The sequence below is a fragment of the Hyla sarda genome, chromosome 10 (genome assembly GCF_029499605.1).
Source record: "Hyla sarda isolate aHylSar1 chromosome 10, aHylSar1.hap1, whole genome shotgun sequence".
In the NCBI taxonomy this organism is placed as follows: Eukaryota; Metazoa; Chordata; class Amphibia; order Anura; family Hylidae; genus Hyla; species Hyla sarda.
The window spans coordinates 121,907,629-121,923,297 of record NC_079198.1 but is presented as its reverse complement, the minus strand read 5'-3'; the positions used below and the strand labels follow the sequence as shown (position 1 = coordinate 121,923,297).

General features: G+C 44.5%; 1 protein-coding gene across 11 annotated transcripts in view; it reads right to left on the bottom strand.

Moving 5' to 3' along the window:
* The window catches only part of GRAMD1B (GRAM domain containing 1B), a 271,033-nt gene that overhangs the window by 107,571 nt on the left and 147,793 nt on the right, over positions 1-15,669 (bottom strand). The window contains exon 4 of one of the 11 annotated variants that reach the window (XM_056543506.1): positions 6,956-6,979. The exons of the other annotated variants lie outside the window; for them this stretch is intronic. Coding sequence (XP_056399481.1) covers positions 6,956-6,979 — 24 coding nt within the window. The remainder of the gene's footprint in view (positions 1-6,955; positions 6,980-15,669) is intronic. 11 annotated transcript variants of the gene reach the window in all.

Below are 15,669 nucleotides of genomic sequence, written 5' to 3'. Positions count from 1 at the left end.
CCCCTGCTCTGTCAGCTGTCCATACTCTTTCTTCCAAATTTTATCGAGGCCAAAAAGAACCTACGGAAGGTCTCCGAGCTGTGAACCTCCAGATTCTGCAAAACCACAACTCCCAACTTGGCTGTCCGGGCATGCTGGGAGTTGTAGTTTTGCCACATCTGGAGGTCCAAAGTTTATGTACACATGGCAGATTTTTTTTTTGCAAATTTCCTTCAGTCCCAGAAATTTCGGCAAATTTGCGGAACGGACATTTGCATGTTCCCCCGGCGCTAGGACCGCCTGGAAATGCGCCGCCTCTATTGACAGCAATGCATTTCTGAGCGGATTCTGCCAAAAGAAAGAACTTGTAAATGAAATACGACTTACCACAGCGGAAACATCTGCCATGGACATTCCGCCGCGTGCACGGTTCAGCAGCATCCCATTGAAAACAATAGGACTCGGCTGCAATGAGATTTCCGTGCAAAATTTTTCCGCCGGATTCCACTCGGAAATTCCGTTGTGTAAGCATAATTTAACTGGGTGGGCCCTGATATGCCCTGTCGGGCTTTCTAGGTCCTGCCTACCCCCGCAAGATTGCCGCCCTAAAAGGAGCGATCACACATTCGTGCCTCCTCTCAATCTCTAAATAGGCAGCGATATACTGCTATCTCTTGACAGTACAAAAGTGGTTAAACTAGAACAACCAAACTATAATGTCGTCATGTAGAACATGTATAAAAGAAAGGCCGGGTTCACACTGAGAATCTCCGCCCGGAAAAATTCCATCCGGAGATTCCGAGTGCGGCCAGCGCCGAATGAAATCAGTCGGCGCTAGGGCCGCACGCACATTGCCGTCCCGATAGATGGCAATGTCTGCAGCGCGGATTCCATAAACATTTAGCAGGTTCAATGTTTTGGCTGAATTTTTCGATCGGACTTTTCTATCAGAAATTCTGACCGGAAAATTCTGCAGTGTTAATGGGTACATGGAAAACCCACATCCATGTCAAAGGGGTATTCCAGTGAAAAAGTATTTGATTAGTGAAAAATATTTTTTCATATCAACTGGCTCCAGAAAGTTAAACAGATTTGTAAATTACTTCTATTAAAAAATCTTAATCCTTCCAATACTTAGCTGCTGAAGTTGACTTTAAAGGGGTACTCCACTGGAAAATGTTTTTATTTTTTTAAATCAACTGGTGCCAGAAAGTTAAACATATTTTTAATTACTTCTATTAAAAAAAAACTTAATCCTTCCAGTACTTATCAGCTGCTATATGATCCACGGGAAGTTCTTTTCTTTTTGAATTTATTTTCTGTCTGACCACAGTGCTCTCTGCTGACACCTCTGTCCATGTCAGGAACTGTCCAGAGCAGGAGCAAATCCCCATAACAAACCTCTCCTGCTCTGGACACTTCCTGAGACAGAGGTGTCTACTGAGAGCACTGTGGTCAGACAGAAAAGAGCAACTCAACTTCAGCAGCTGATAAGTACTGGTAGAATTAAGATTTATAATAGAAGTAATTTATAAATCTGTTTATGGAACCAGTTCATATGAAAAAAATATAGTTTTTCACTGGAATTCCCCTTTAACCTTCATGCAATGGAATTTCCAATCAAGAGTTGAATTCTGCTTGGAAATTCCGTTGTGTGAACCCGGCCAAATGTTTTGCAAAGATATTCCAAAATGAGCCACCAGTATCTCCTGTGCCTGTGAACACCCCTACCCCCCCCCCCCCACACACACACACACACACACACACACACACTAGGAGGGACAGGATCCACACAGACCATGATATAACAAACGGACCGATGGTGTTGGCTCACAGAAGTAGAAGTATATAAGTTAAAGGGGTACTCCGGTGAAAACCTTTTTTCTTTTAAATCAACTGGTGGCAGAAAGTTAAACATATTTGTAAATTACTTCTATTAAAAAATTTTAATCCTTCCAGTACTTATTAGCTGCTGAATGCTACTGATGACACTGATGACATCACGAGCACAGTGCTCTCTGCTGACATCTCTGTCCATTTTAGCAACCATGCACAGCAGATGTATACTAAGGGCAGCATGGTGGCTCAGTGGTTAGCACTGCTGCCTTGCAGTGCTGGGGACTTGGGTTCAAATCCCACTAAGGACAACAATAAATAAAGCGTTATTATTATTATTATAATAATATCAGCAGACAGAACTGTGCTCGTGATGTCATCAGAGAGCATTCCAAAAAGAAAAGAATTTCCTCTGTAGTATTCAGCAGCTAATAAGTACAGGAAGGATTAAGATTTTTTAATAGAAGTAATTTACAAATATGTTTAACTTTCTGCCACCAGTTGATTTAAAAAGAAAAAAGGTTTTCACCGGAGTACCCCTTTAAGGACAAAAACACAACCCAACGTGTTTCGCCATGCTGTATTCTAGACAACACAGTTCATCAGGGGACAGGCTATTTGTGAGAAAAGTCTCGTGGACCACATCAGCACGTTACATGAGCCCTAAACGAGGCTGTGAGTAAACAAAATCATATAGAGTAAATTGTGAACCAATAAGTGAACGACAATATAAAGTCGGAGAAGATAACAGAGCGGTCAGAGATGTCTAGATAAACATTCCACTAAGCCTCAGGACCATACATTATACACACAAGGTCAGTGTTTCCCAAACTTTTTTTTCCTGTAAAAAAACTTGTCTGTAAAAAAACTGACTTTTTTGAGGCTGAAAAAAAAAAAACCATAAAAACATGGAGTGTGCACATAGCCTTACTGGTAAGGGAGTGTGGCTTCACATCAACACGACAAATTGTCTCACACATTTTTGGCATAAATGTCAGCAAACTGATAGATCAGCGTTTTCCAAACAGTGTGCCTCCAGCAAAACTACAACTCCCAGCATGCCCGGACAACTATTCAAGTGTTTTATTTTAATTAGTCTAAATGCAATTTAGTTGACCCATTACAAAAAAAGAACTTCCTATGGAGCATACATCAGCTGATAAGTACTTGAAGGATTAAGATTATTATTTTTTTTTAATAGAAGTAATTTACAAATCTCCAATGAAGGAGAGATATGGAAAATCAATCGGCACTCACCGATCTTCTTCAGCAATAAGTTTCTTTAATGCAAAATACTCACATACAAAAAGGCAATTGGGGAGAGGGATCAACAGGGGGGTAAAAACCTCTGGTTTTTACCCCCCTGTTGATCCCTCTCCCCGATTGCCTTTTTGTATGTGAGTATTTTGCATTAAAGAAACTTATTGCTGAAAAAGATTGGTGAGTGCCGATTGATTTTCCATATCTCTCCTTCATTGGAGTATTGCACTTTCTTACATCAGTCAGAGCACCACTACCTTCTCAAAGAACTGTTTTCCTTAATCTTATTCCCCGGAACATTGGATCCAGTTGGTCAGCCGAAGCAGTGCCGGACACATTCTTCTATTTGCGTTTAATTTAAAAATCTGTTTACCTTTCTGGAACCAGTTGATTTACAAATTTTTTTTTTCCGCTGGAGTACCCCTTTAAGTGGTCAGGGCCCGTGCCACTGATCTTTAACAGGTAGTTGGCGCTGCGGTCACTTTAAATCAGTGGCTGCCGGAACTGACGAGTGACGCCCCTAATGTCGCTTTGCAGTACAGAGCAGGAGGACGTCACTCGACGGATGCAACGAGCCGCCGACTTTTGCACCTGGGTCTGTCAGATCATGATTGAGGCCGGGTGAGAATGAAATAGAATAGGGCAGGGCGGGGGAAATAACCTCTGGCATGGGGCGTGGGGGGTTGGGAAAGGTGGAGCTGATTGAACAAGAAAGAGAACAAGTGGGGAGGGGGAGTGGGATCAAGGAATGAAGCGAAGTGGGATCAAGGCGGAGGAATGAAGTGGCATGGGAGGAGGGATCATGTAGGGGGTAAAGTGACATGGGAGGGGTCAAGGGGGCGGAAGTGGCACGGTTGGGGATATTAAGTGACGTGATGAAGGCGGAAATGGAATGGCACATGTGAGGACAAAATAGCATGGGGCGGGGGCAGATAAAGTGGCACAGATGGGGTAAGCAGGGGGGAATGGAGAGACATAGGGGGATCAAGTGGCACGGGGGGGGAGAATGAAGTGTCATTGGGGGATCAAGTGGCAGAACTGGGGATCAAGTAGGAGAATGAAATGACACAGGGGGAAGAAGGGGAGGTGAAATGACACAGGGAGGGGTCAAGGGAGGGGGAATGAAATGGCACAGGGGGTAATCGGGGGCCGGGATGAAGTTGCACAGGGGGTAATCTGGGTCAAGATGAAGTGGCACAGGGGGTGAGCAGCCACATACTGGTACCAGTATCACCATACTGGTACCAGTATCCTCAATTGACGATACTTATCCATGCAATCGGTGGTACTGTGTGTCACCAAACTACGCACTTCTAAAAAGGGGGTCTACAACATGAAAAGATTTGAAAGCTCTAGAATGTGGGTTCTTTTGGTCACCGTGTGTTGTTGGCTCCAATACCTAATGTATTCTATGAACGCTTTTTGGAATCTCTATGGAATTTTATGTATGTGTATCATGTGACTAATACATACAAAAATACAGGAAAAACTTGTAAGGACATAGGAGGAGATTTATCAAAACCCGTCCAGAGGAAAAGTTGCTGAGTTGTCCATAGCAACCAATCAGATCACTTCTTTCATTCTTCAGAGGCCTTTTCAAAAAGATGAGAGAAGCGATCTGATTGGTTGCTATGGACAACTCAGCAACTCCTCCCTGGACAGGTTTTGATAAAGCTCCCCGTAGACTCCCCGCACAATTCTCCTGGGCCCCAGTGCAAGATGTGTTCAAGGGCCCCCATCTATCTATAAGACAAGAGTTTTCTTATTAGGCAGAGGGGTCTTTGGGGCCCCTCAGGCATCCAGGCTCAGGTGCAACTGCTACCTCTGCAACCCCTCAAATTACACCCCTGCATAGACCTACTCTGAATGCAGACCTGTAAGCCATTCAGGATCTTTGCAAAGTTGACTTCTTTAAAAGCACTGAAGTGGATGGTACCCAGCATGTGTTACCCATCCAGCAAACCATCCTAATCCACAGAGAACTAAATAGAATATAGAGAAAAATTCTGGCTGAGAGAAAACCGTCCCCTGCCAGTTCTCTCCCCGGCGAGGAGGAAGGGACAATATAGTGAGCGATCCAGGATCCAGTGTTGAGTCCCAGCTGTCATCTTCCTCTGGCAGCCGAGATGAGTAGTGCTGGTGTGCTCCACCAGCTACTTGATATAAGGGACTCCGCTGGATCTTCAGAAGAGCGTCAGCCACCAGAAAATGCTCCAAAATGATCCATCAGGTAGTCTACAGCTCAGAGACTGGCATCTTTCCTGGTTTAAAGGGGTACTTCGGAGGAAAAAACATGTTTCCAAGTCAACCGGTGTTAGAAAGTTACACAGATTTGTAAATTATGTTTATTTAAAAATCTTAATCCTTCCAGTACTTATCAGCTGCTGTATGCTCCAGAGGAAGTTGTGTAGTTCTTTCCAGTCTGACCACAGTGCTCTCTGCTGACACCTCTGTCCGTGTCAGGAACTGTCTAGAGTAGTAGTCTCCAACCTGTGCATGCCCGGACAGCCTTTGCTGGGAGTTGTAGTTTTGCAACATCTGGAGGTCCGCAGGTTGGAGACCACTGGTCTAGAGCATGGCTACGGGGATTTGCTCCTGCTCTGGACAGTTCCTGACAGAGGTTTAGTAGAAAGCGAACGATTACGAAATACACGAAATTTACAAATCTATATAATTTTCAGGCACCAGTTCATAAAAAAATAAAATAAAAAAAATCCCTCCGGAGGACTCCTCTAAAATGTATAATCATCGCTGTCCATTTGACTTCCAAGCCCAGAATAAGCAGGGATTACGGTCAATACAGTCTAACCCTAAAACACTATATATATTTTTTTCCTTTAAAACCTATAACACACCAGCAGGCAGGCTGACTAGGACACCTATATTTGTAGGTAATTTGTATATAGACTGTGGGCAGCAACACTGGGGTCACATCAAATCCCATTAAAAAGGTACTCCGCCACTAGACATCATATCCCCTATCCAAAGCATATCCCTGCGATCTCCCTGCTGCACCTGGGTTCGTTTAGAGCAGTGGTCTTCAACCTGCGGACCTCCAGATGTTGCAAAACTACAACTCCCAGCATGCCCGGACAGCCGTCGGCTGTCCGGGCATGCTGGGAGTTGTAGTTTTGCAACATCTGGAGGTCCGCAGGTTCAAGACCACTGGTTTAGAGCGTCTGGTTCAGCGTAATGTCACGGCCACGCCCCGCTTGTGACATCACAGCCACGCCCCTCAATGCACGTCTTGAGGGGGCATGGCCGTGACTTCACGAGCGGGGCGTGACAGTGACGTCACGAGCCTCCGCCCCGCATGGTGCCGCAGCCTAGATCACGGGGGTCCTCAGCGGCGGGACCCCTGCGATCAGACATCTTATCCCCTATCCTTTGGATAGGGGATAAGATGTATGGGGCGGAGTACCCCTTTAAGGACAACATCCCTGTATGTTCTCCCTATGTTTACGTTGGTTTCCTCCAGGTACTTCGGTTTCCTCCCGAACTCCAAAACATACTTATAAGTGAATTTAGATTGTGAGTCCCAATGGCGACAAGGGCCAATATGAGTGTACAATGCTGCGGAATCAGTGTGCGCCATATATATATATATATATATATATATATATATATATATATATATATAGAATTCCTATTATATAGTAGAGGACACACTAGGTCTAGTGACAGACAAGCAGTAGTGTATTCTCAGCAGTCCAGACGTCTGTTATAACCAGACACTACAGGGATAGGCACATGGAGGATGCGGTCTAGCTAGGCACACACAAGCTGCAGGGCAATGCCAGGGGCCAGCCTAATCACCGCTATCTAGCGAGGACCAGGGAAGGAAAACAAGACGGGTGACAAGATAAAGAGAACATCTTACTTTGATGAGGTTAAGTCTGTCATACTGAAACAGAAACACAGAGAAGATTAGAGCTAACACTTCACAGAACACAGAATAATCACACAGTAAGTGCACAATGTCAGGGGGCTGGGGGGAGAGGGAGGCTGCACCCCGACTATCCAATGGATTTATAGTTATAGATATCTATGTATACATACCTGCAAACATTTCTGTTACTCAAAGATGGCTACACCCGCCAGGATGTGTACACACACACACACACAGATATATAGTTTTGTAGGACATGAATGATGATATGATGAGGAGGGTGTGAACTAGGCTGAAACTGACGGAGGGCTAAAGCTGGTTACATAGAAGACTGCTGTCAGCCAACAGATCACTGTCCCAATCCCCCCATACACATGCACACTGGGTTGAGCATGCATATGTTATAAAGGTTAGAGGGGAGAAAGACTCTGTCAGCCACCTCTGGCAGCAGGTTAGTTGAATCTGATGAAGAGAGTAGTTGTTCTTCGAAACATGTTGCCCTATCCGTTCCCAATAAATTGTTTGTTATTTTATATGCCCGTGATACCTATATGAATCTAATAGTCCCAGTCTATAAGTATTCCTTGTTATCCAGCTGTAGTTAGAGGGGAGAAAGACATCACCCCAAGGACAAAAGGGGAAGTCAAAATCCCCCCTGGGCCTGTTTTTGGCTGTAGCAGACAGGTGACATGTACCAGGTGACAAGACAGGTGACAAGTACCGATGGAAGACATCTGCTGCTGCAGACCGGAGGCAGAACAGGGGATCAGTGTGGGAATGGAGGCTGAGGTAAGTATCATTTTTTTTTGTTTTTGTTTTTGCTTTTTTGTTTAAAAATGGGAGGACACTGTGACACACAGGGATAAGAAGGTAGGAGAGGACTTCGTAGAAGCAGGAAGTTCGGCGCTGATCAAGGCAAGGAATCGCAGAGGTAAAATTGTCCAGCTTGGAGTTTATTAACAACAATGCAGCGCGTTTCGCTGCGCATGCGCAGCGAAACGCGTTGCATTGTTGTTAATAAACTCCAAGCTGGACAATTTTACCTCTGCGATTCCTTGCCTTCAACAGCGCCGAACTTCCTGCTTCTACGAAGTCCTCTCCTACCTTATTACTCCACATTCCAGGAAGGCTGCAGACGGGCATACAAATACTTACCTACGATCACCACTGTTGTGTATGTTGGTACTCAACTTCTATTGGTAAGCAGTGATTTACCCTCCCCCTCCCCGGTATCCTTGTTGCAATCGACACTCCACAAGGAGCACCTTTCTCTCTCTCTTCACACTGGGATAAGAGAACAGGATAGGAGGACGGGATATGAGGGCAAGAAAATAAGGGATAAGGTCAGAAAATGAGGTCGGGATATGAAGACAAGAGCGTTAGGGTCTATTCACACGGCAGAATTTCCGCTTGTGGATTTCCGCCTCAACTTAAAGCCCATAGACTTCTATGGGATTCCTCACTCCCATCCACACTTCTGAATTTCCGCTTGCGGAATTCTGCTAGCGGAAATTCAGAAATGTGCCTAAAGGCTCTGGTGTACCATCTTTGAACCTATAGCAATTGTGACATGGTACTACAGCAGTATATCCTGGATGTGACGTTCTTTCTCCTTACAAATAATTATTTTTGTCTTGATGGATCCTTCGTCCTACAGCCCAGGGGTTGTCCGATGGGGGCCAAATTCTCACCCTCAAATGGAGCTAGTGACACTCTGAAGCCTAAAGGTTTATTTTTCTACTACTTTTTCCAAACAATATAATCAGACTAAAAATATAATTAACCCCTTAAGGACCCAGCCATTTTACACCTTAGGACCCGGCCATTTTTTGCACATCTGACCACTGTCACTTTAAACATTAATAACTCTGGAATGCTTTTAGTTATCATTCTGATTCTGAGGCAGTTTTTTCGTGACATATTCTACTTTAACATAGTGGTAAATTTTTGTGGTAACTTGCATCGTTTCTTGGTGAAAAATCCTTAAATTTGATGAAAAATTTGAAAATTTAGCATTTTTCTAACTTTGAAGCTCTCTGCTTGGAAAGGAAAATGGATATTCCAAATAACTTTTTTTTATTCACATATACAATATGTCTACTTTATGTCTGCATCATAAAATTTATGTATTTTTACTTTTGGAAGACACCAGAGGGCTTCAAAGTTCAGCATCAATTTTCCAATTTTTCACAAATTTCCAAACTCACAATTTTTCAGGGACCAGTTCAGATTTGAAGTGGATTTGATGGGTCTTCATCTTAGAAATACCCCACAAATGACCCCATTATAAAAACTACACCCCCCAAAGTATTCAAAATGACATTCAGTCAGTGTTTTAACCCTTTAGGTGTTTCACAGGAATAGCAGCAAAGTGAAGGAGAAAATTCACAATCTTAATTTTTTACACTCGCATGTTCTTGTAGACCCAATTTTTGAATTTTTACAAGGGGTAAAAGGAGAAAATGTATACTAATATTTGTAGCCCAATTTTTCTCGAGTAAGCACATACCTCATATGTCTATGTAAAGTGTTCGGCGGGCGCAGTAGAGGGCTCAGAAGGGAGCGACAAGGGGATTTTGGAGAGTACGTTTTTCTGAAATGGTTTTTGGGGGGCATGTTGCATTTAGGAAGCCCCTATGGTGCCAGAATAGCAAAAAAAAAAAAAAACACATGGCATACCATTTTGGAAACTAGACCCCTTGAGGAACGTAACAAGGAATAAAGTGAGTTAATACCCCACAGGTGTTTCACGACTTTTGCATATGTTAAAAAATGTAAAAAAAATTTCACTCAAATGTGTGTTTCCCCCCAAATTTCACATTTTGGCAAGGGTTAATAGCAGAAAATACCCCTCCAAAATTTGTAACCCCATCTCTTCTGAGTATGGAGGTACCCCATAAGTTGACCTGAAGTGCACTACGGGCGAACTACAATGCTCAGAAGAGAAGGAGTCATATTTGGCTTTTTGAGAGCAAATTTTGCTCGGGGGGCATGTCGCATTTAGGAAGCCCCTATGGTGCCAGGAAAGCAAAATAAGCCCCCCATTTTGGAAACTAGACCCCTTGAGGAACATAACAAGGGGTACAGTGAGCATTTACCCCCCACTGGTGTCTGTCAGATCTTTGGAACAGTGGGCTGTACAAAATTTTTAATTTGCACAGCCCACTGTTCCAAAGATCTGTCAGACACCAGTGGGGGGTAAATTCTCACTGCACCCCTCATTACATTCCGTGAGGGGTGTAGTTTCCGAAATGGGGTCACATGTGGGATTTTGTTTTTTTTGCGTTTGTCAAAACCGCTGTAACAATCAGCCACCCCTGTGCAAATCACCTTAAATGTACATGGTGCACTCTCCCTTCTGGGCCTTGTTGTGCGCCCCCAGAGCACTTTGGGTCCACATATGGGGTATCTCCGTAGTTGGGAGAAATTGCATTACATATTTTGGGGGGCTTTTTTCCCTTTTACCTCTTGTCAAAATGAAAAGTATAGGGCAACACCAGCATGTTAGTGTAAAAATTATATATTTTTTTTACACTAACATGCTGGTGTAGACCCCAAAAAGCCCCCCAAAGTTTGTTAGGCAATTTCTCCCGAGCACGGCGATACCCCGTATGTGGATGTAAACTGTTGCCTTGAAATACGACAGGGCTCCGAAGTGAGAAAGCGGCATGTGCATTTGAGGCCTGAATTAGGGATTTGCATAGGGGTGGACATAGGGGTATTCTACGCCAGTGATTCCCAAACAGGGTGCCTCCAGCTGTTACAAAACTCCCAGCATGCTTGGACAGTCAACGGCTGTCCGGCAATACTGTGAGTTGTTGTTTTGCAACAGCTGGAGGCTCCATTTTGGAAACAGTGGCGTACCAGACGTTTTTCATTTTTATTGGGGAGGGGGGCTGTGTAGGGGTATGTGTATATGTAGTGTTTCTTACTTTTTATTTTATTTTGTGTTAGTGTAGTGTAGTGTTTTTAGGGTACAGTCACACGGGTGGGGAATTACAGCGAGTTTCCCGCTGCGAGTTTGAGCTGCCGCGCAAAATTTGCTGCATCGCAAACTTTCAGCCTGATACTCACTGTAAGCCCCCTGCCCATGTGAATGTACCCTGTACATTCACAGGGTGGGGGGGGGACCTCCAGCTGTTTAAAAACTACAACTCCCAGCATGCACAGTCTATTAGTGCATGCTGGTAGTTATAGTTTTGCAACAGCTGGAGGCACACGGGTTGGGAAACACTGAGTTAGGAAACAGACAATGTTTCCCAACCAGTGTGCCTCCAGTTGTTGCAAAACCACAACTCCCAAACATTCTCAGGCATGCTGGAAGTAGTAGTTCGGCAACATCTTTAGAGCCAGATGTTGCCGAACTACAACTCCCAGCATGCTTGGAGTTGTAGTTTTGCAACATCTGGAGGACTACAGTTTGCAGACCACTAATACAGTGGTTCCCAATCTGTGCCCTTCCAGATGTTGCAAAACTACAACTCCCAGTATGCCAAAACTGTCCAGGCATGCTGGGAGTTGTAGTTCTGCAACATCTGAAGGGCCAGATGTTACAGAACTACAACTCCCAGCATGCCTGGACAGTAAGGGCATGCTGAGGATGTGTAGTTTTGCAACATCTGGAAGGGCACAGTGGTCTCCAAACTATGGACCTCCAGATGTTGCAAAACTGCAACTCCCAGCATGCCCAGACGCCAAGGGCTGTCTGGGCATGCTGGGAGTTGTAGTGTAAGGGGACCAGATGGAGCAGTCCAGATCGCTTTACGGCGGTCTGGACTGCTGCAAAGGTCCCGCGTCACCGCCGAAGAACCACTCACCTGTCGCCACCGCCGCTGTCTCCACCGCCGGGATCCGGGTCTTCAGGGACGAGGAAAGTACCGGGGTCGGGCCTCAGCACTCCCCAGTCCCCCGCCGCGTCCGTTCTCTCCGGACTTCCAGGGGCCGGGCAGGACGGGCATTTCAGCAGGCATCCGCTTCCAATCTCTGCCTGGCGCGTGGCAGGGACCGGAAACCGCCAGGATGTCCGGAGACGTCCTGGGTCCTTAAGGGGTTAAAGGGGTACTCCGCTGCTCAGCTTTTGGAACAAACTGTTCCGAACGATGGAGCCAGAGCCGGGAGCTCGTGACATCATAGCCCCACCCCTCATGACGTCATGCTCCGCCCCCTCAATGCAAGTCTATGGGAGGGGGTGTGACAGCCACCACGCTCCCTCCCATAGACTTGCATCGAGGGGCGGGGCGTGACATCATGAGGGGGTGGGGTTATGACTTTGCTCTAATTTTTTTTACCTTGCTATTTTGCTGCTATTCTCTTTTGGCACTTTATATTAATTTATTTATCTTTTGCACATATATGTATTTTTTCTAGTGGCTTATACTAGCAACATAGTTCATAAGGTTGAAAAAAGTCCAGAGTCCATCAAGTTCAACCTATAACCCTAATGAGTCCCTACTGAGTTGATCCAGAGGAAGGCAAAAAACCCTCATACTAGAGGCAAAAATTCCTTCCCGACTCCATATATGGCATCAGAATAAATCCCTGGATCAACGTTCTGTCCCTATAAATCTAATATACATAACCTGTAATGTTATTATTCTCCAAAAATGCATCCAGACCCCTTTTGAATTCTTTTACAGAGTTCCCCATGACCACCTCCTCAGGCAGAGAATTCCACAGTCTCACTGCTCTTACAGTAAAGAACCCCCGTCTGTGCTGGTGCAGAAACCTTCTTTCCTCTAGACGTAGAGGATGCCCCCTTGTTATAGATACAGTCCTGGGTATAAATAGATCATGGAGAGATCTCTGTACTGCCCCCTGATATATTTATACATAGTTATTAGGTCTCCCCTAAGTCTTCTTTTTTCTAAACTAAATAACCCTAATTCTGATAATCTTTCTGGGTATTGTAGTCCTCCCATTCCCCGTATTACCCTGGTCCCCGTCTTTGAACCCTCTCCAGCTCCACTATATCTTTCTTGTACACAGTATTCCATGTGTGGTCTGACCAGTACTGTACACATTATTCTATGTGTGGTCTGACCAGTACTGTACACAGTATTCCATGTGTGGTCTGACCAGTACTGTACACAGTATTCTATGTGTGGTCTGACCAGTACTGTACACAGTATTCTATGTGTGGTCTGACCAGTACTGTACACACTATTCTATGTGTGGTCTGACCAGTACTGTACACACTATTCTATGTGTGATCTAATCAGTACTGTACACAGTATTCCATGTGTGGTCTGACCAGTACTGTACACAGTATTCTATGTGTGGTCTGACCAGTACTGTACACACTATTCTATGTGTGGTCTGACTAGTGATTTGTATAGCGGTAGAATTATTTCCTTGTCGTAGGCATCTATGCCCCTATTGATGCCCCCCATGATTTTATTTGCCCTGGCAGCAGCTGCCGACACTGGTGACTACAGCTAAATTTACTGTTAACTAAGACTCCTAAGTCCTTTTCCTTGTCAGTCGTCCCAAGTGTTCTCCCGTTTAATACATAATCCCAGCCCGGATTTTTCCTCCCCATGTGCATTACCTTACATTTATCAGTGTTGAACCTCATTTGCCACTTCCCAGCCCAAACCTCCAACCTATCCAGATCCCTTTGTAACAGTGCACTGTCCTCTATTGTGTTTATCGCATTACAGAGTTTAGTATCATCTGCAAAGATTGCTTTACTATTCAACCCCTCTACAAAATCATTAATAAATACACTACTCAAAAAAATAAAGGTAGCACTTAAACAACACAATGTAACTCCAAGTCATTCACACTTTTATGAAATCCCACTGTCCACTCAGGAAGAACACTGATTGACAATCAATTTCACATGCTGTTGTGCAAATGGAACAGACAACAGGTGGAAATTATAGGCAATTACCAAGACACCCCCAATAAAGGAGTGGTTCGGCAGGTGGTGACCACAGACCACTTCTCAGCTTCTAAGCTTCCTGGCTGACGTTTTGGTCACTTTTGAATGCTGGCGGTGGTTTCACTCTAGTGATAGCATGAGACGGAGTCTACAACCCACATAAGTGGCTCAGGTAGTGCAGCTCATCCAGGATGGCACATTAATGCGAGCTGTGGCAAGAAGGTTTGCTGTGTCTGTCAGCGTAGTGTCCAGAGCATGGAGGCGCTACCAGGAGACAGGCCAGTACATCAGGAGACGTACAGGAGGCCATAGGAGGGCAACAACCCAGCAGAAGGACTGCTACCTCCGCCTTTGTGCAAGGAGGAGCAGGAGGAGCACTGCCAGAGCCCTGAAAAATGACCTCCAGCAGGCCACAAATCCTGCAAGAGGAAGGCATTGATGCTATGGACTGGCTCGCCCGTTCCCCAGACCTGAATGCGATTGAGCACATCTGGGACATCATGTCTTGCTCCATCCACCACAGACTGTCCAGGAGTTGGCGGATGCTTTAGTCCAGGTCTGGGAGGACATCCCTTAGGAGACCATCCTCCACCTCATCAGGAGCATGCCCAGGCGTTGTAGGGAGGTCATACGGGCACGTGGAGGCCACACACACTACTGAGACTCATTGTGACTTGTTTTAAGGACATTATATAAAGTTGGATCAGCCTGTAGTGTGGTTTTCCAATGAGATTTTGAGTGTGACTCCATATCCAGACCTCCAAGGGTTGATACATTTGATTTCCATTGATAATTTTTGTGTGATTTTGTTGTCAGCACATTCAACTATGTAAAAACAAAAGTATTTCATACGATTATTTCATTCATTCAGCTCTAGGATGTGTTATCTTAGTGTTCCCTTTATTTTTTGAGCAGTTTCTATTAAATAGAACAGGACCCAAGACTGACCCCTGTGGTCCCCACTAGTAACAGTCACCCAATCAGAATTAGTACCATTAATAACCACCCTCTGTTTCCTATCACTGAGCCAGTTACTTATCCACTTACACACATTTTCCCCCAGTCCAATCCTTCTCATTTTATGTGGCACCGTATAAAATGCTTTGGAAAAATCCAGATATACGACATCCAACGATTGCCCCTGGTCCAGTCTGGAGCTCACCTCCTCATAAAAGCTGATCAGGTTAGTTTGACAGGACCGATCCCTCATAAATCCATGCTGATATGGAGTCATATATTTATTTTTATCAAGATATTCCAAAATAGCATCTCTTAGAAAACCCTCAAACAATTTACATACAATGGAGGTTAAACTAACAGGTCTATAATTCCCAGGGTCACCTTTTCACGCCTTTTTAAATAATGGCACCACATTTGCTATGCGCCAGTCCTGGGAAACAGTCCCTGTTACTATAGAGTCCCTGAATATTAAAAATAGGGGGTCTGTCTATTACATTACTTAATTCCTTTAGAACACAGGGGTGAATGCCATCTGGACCTGGTGAATTGTCTATTTAGATTTTTTTGTAGGAGACCTGTACTTCTTCCTGGGTAAGACAGGTGATCTGTACTTCTTCCTGGGTAAGACAGGTGACCTGTATTGGGGAGTTTACCTTCTCACACTGTATTTCACCTGGCATTTCATTTTCCTTGGTGAATACAGTGGAGGAGAATTTGTTAAATATATTTGCTTTTTCCTGATCCCCGTTTATAATTTCTTCCTCATAAGATTTTTAACCTTTTTGCTATTTATATAGTTAAAGAACATTTTGGGGTTAGTTAGTGTATTATTAAATATATGAAGGGTTAATCTTCAACTGTG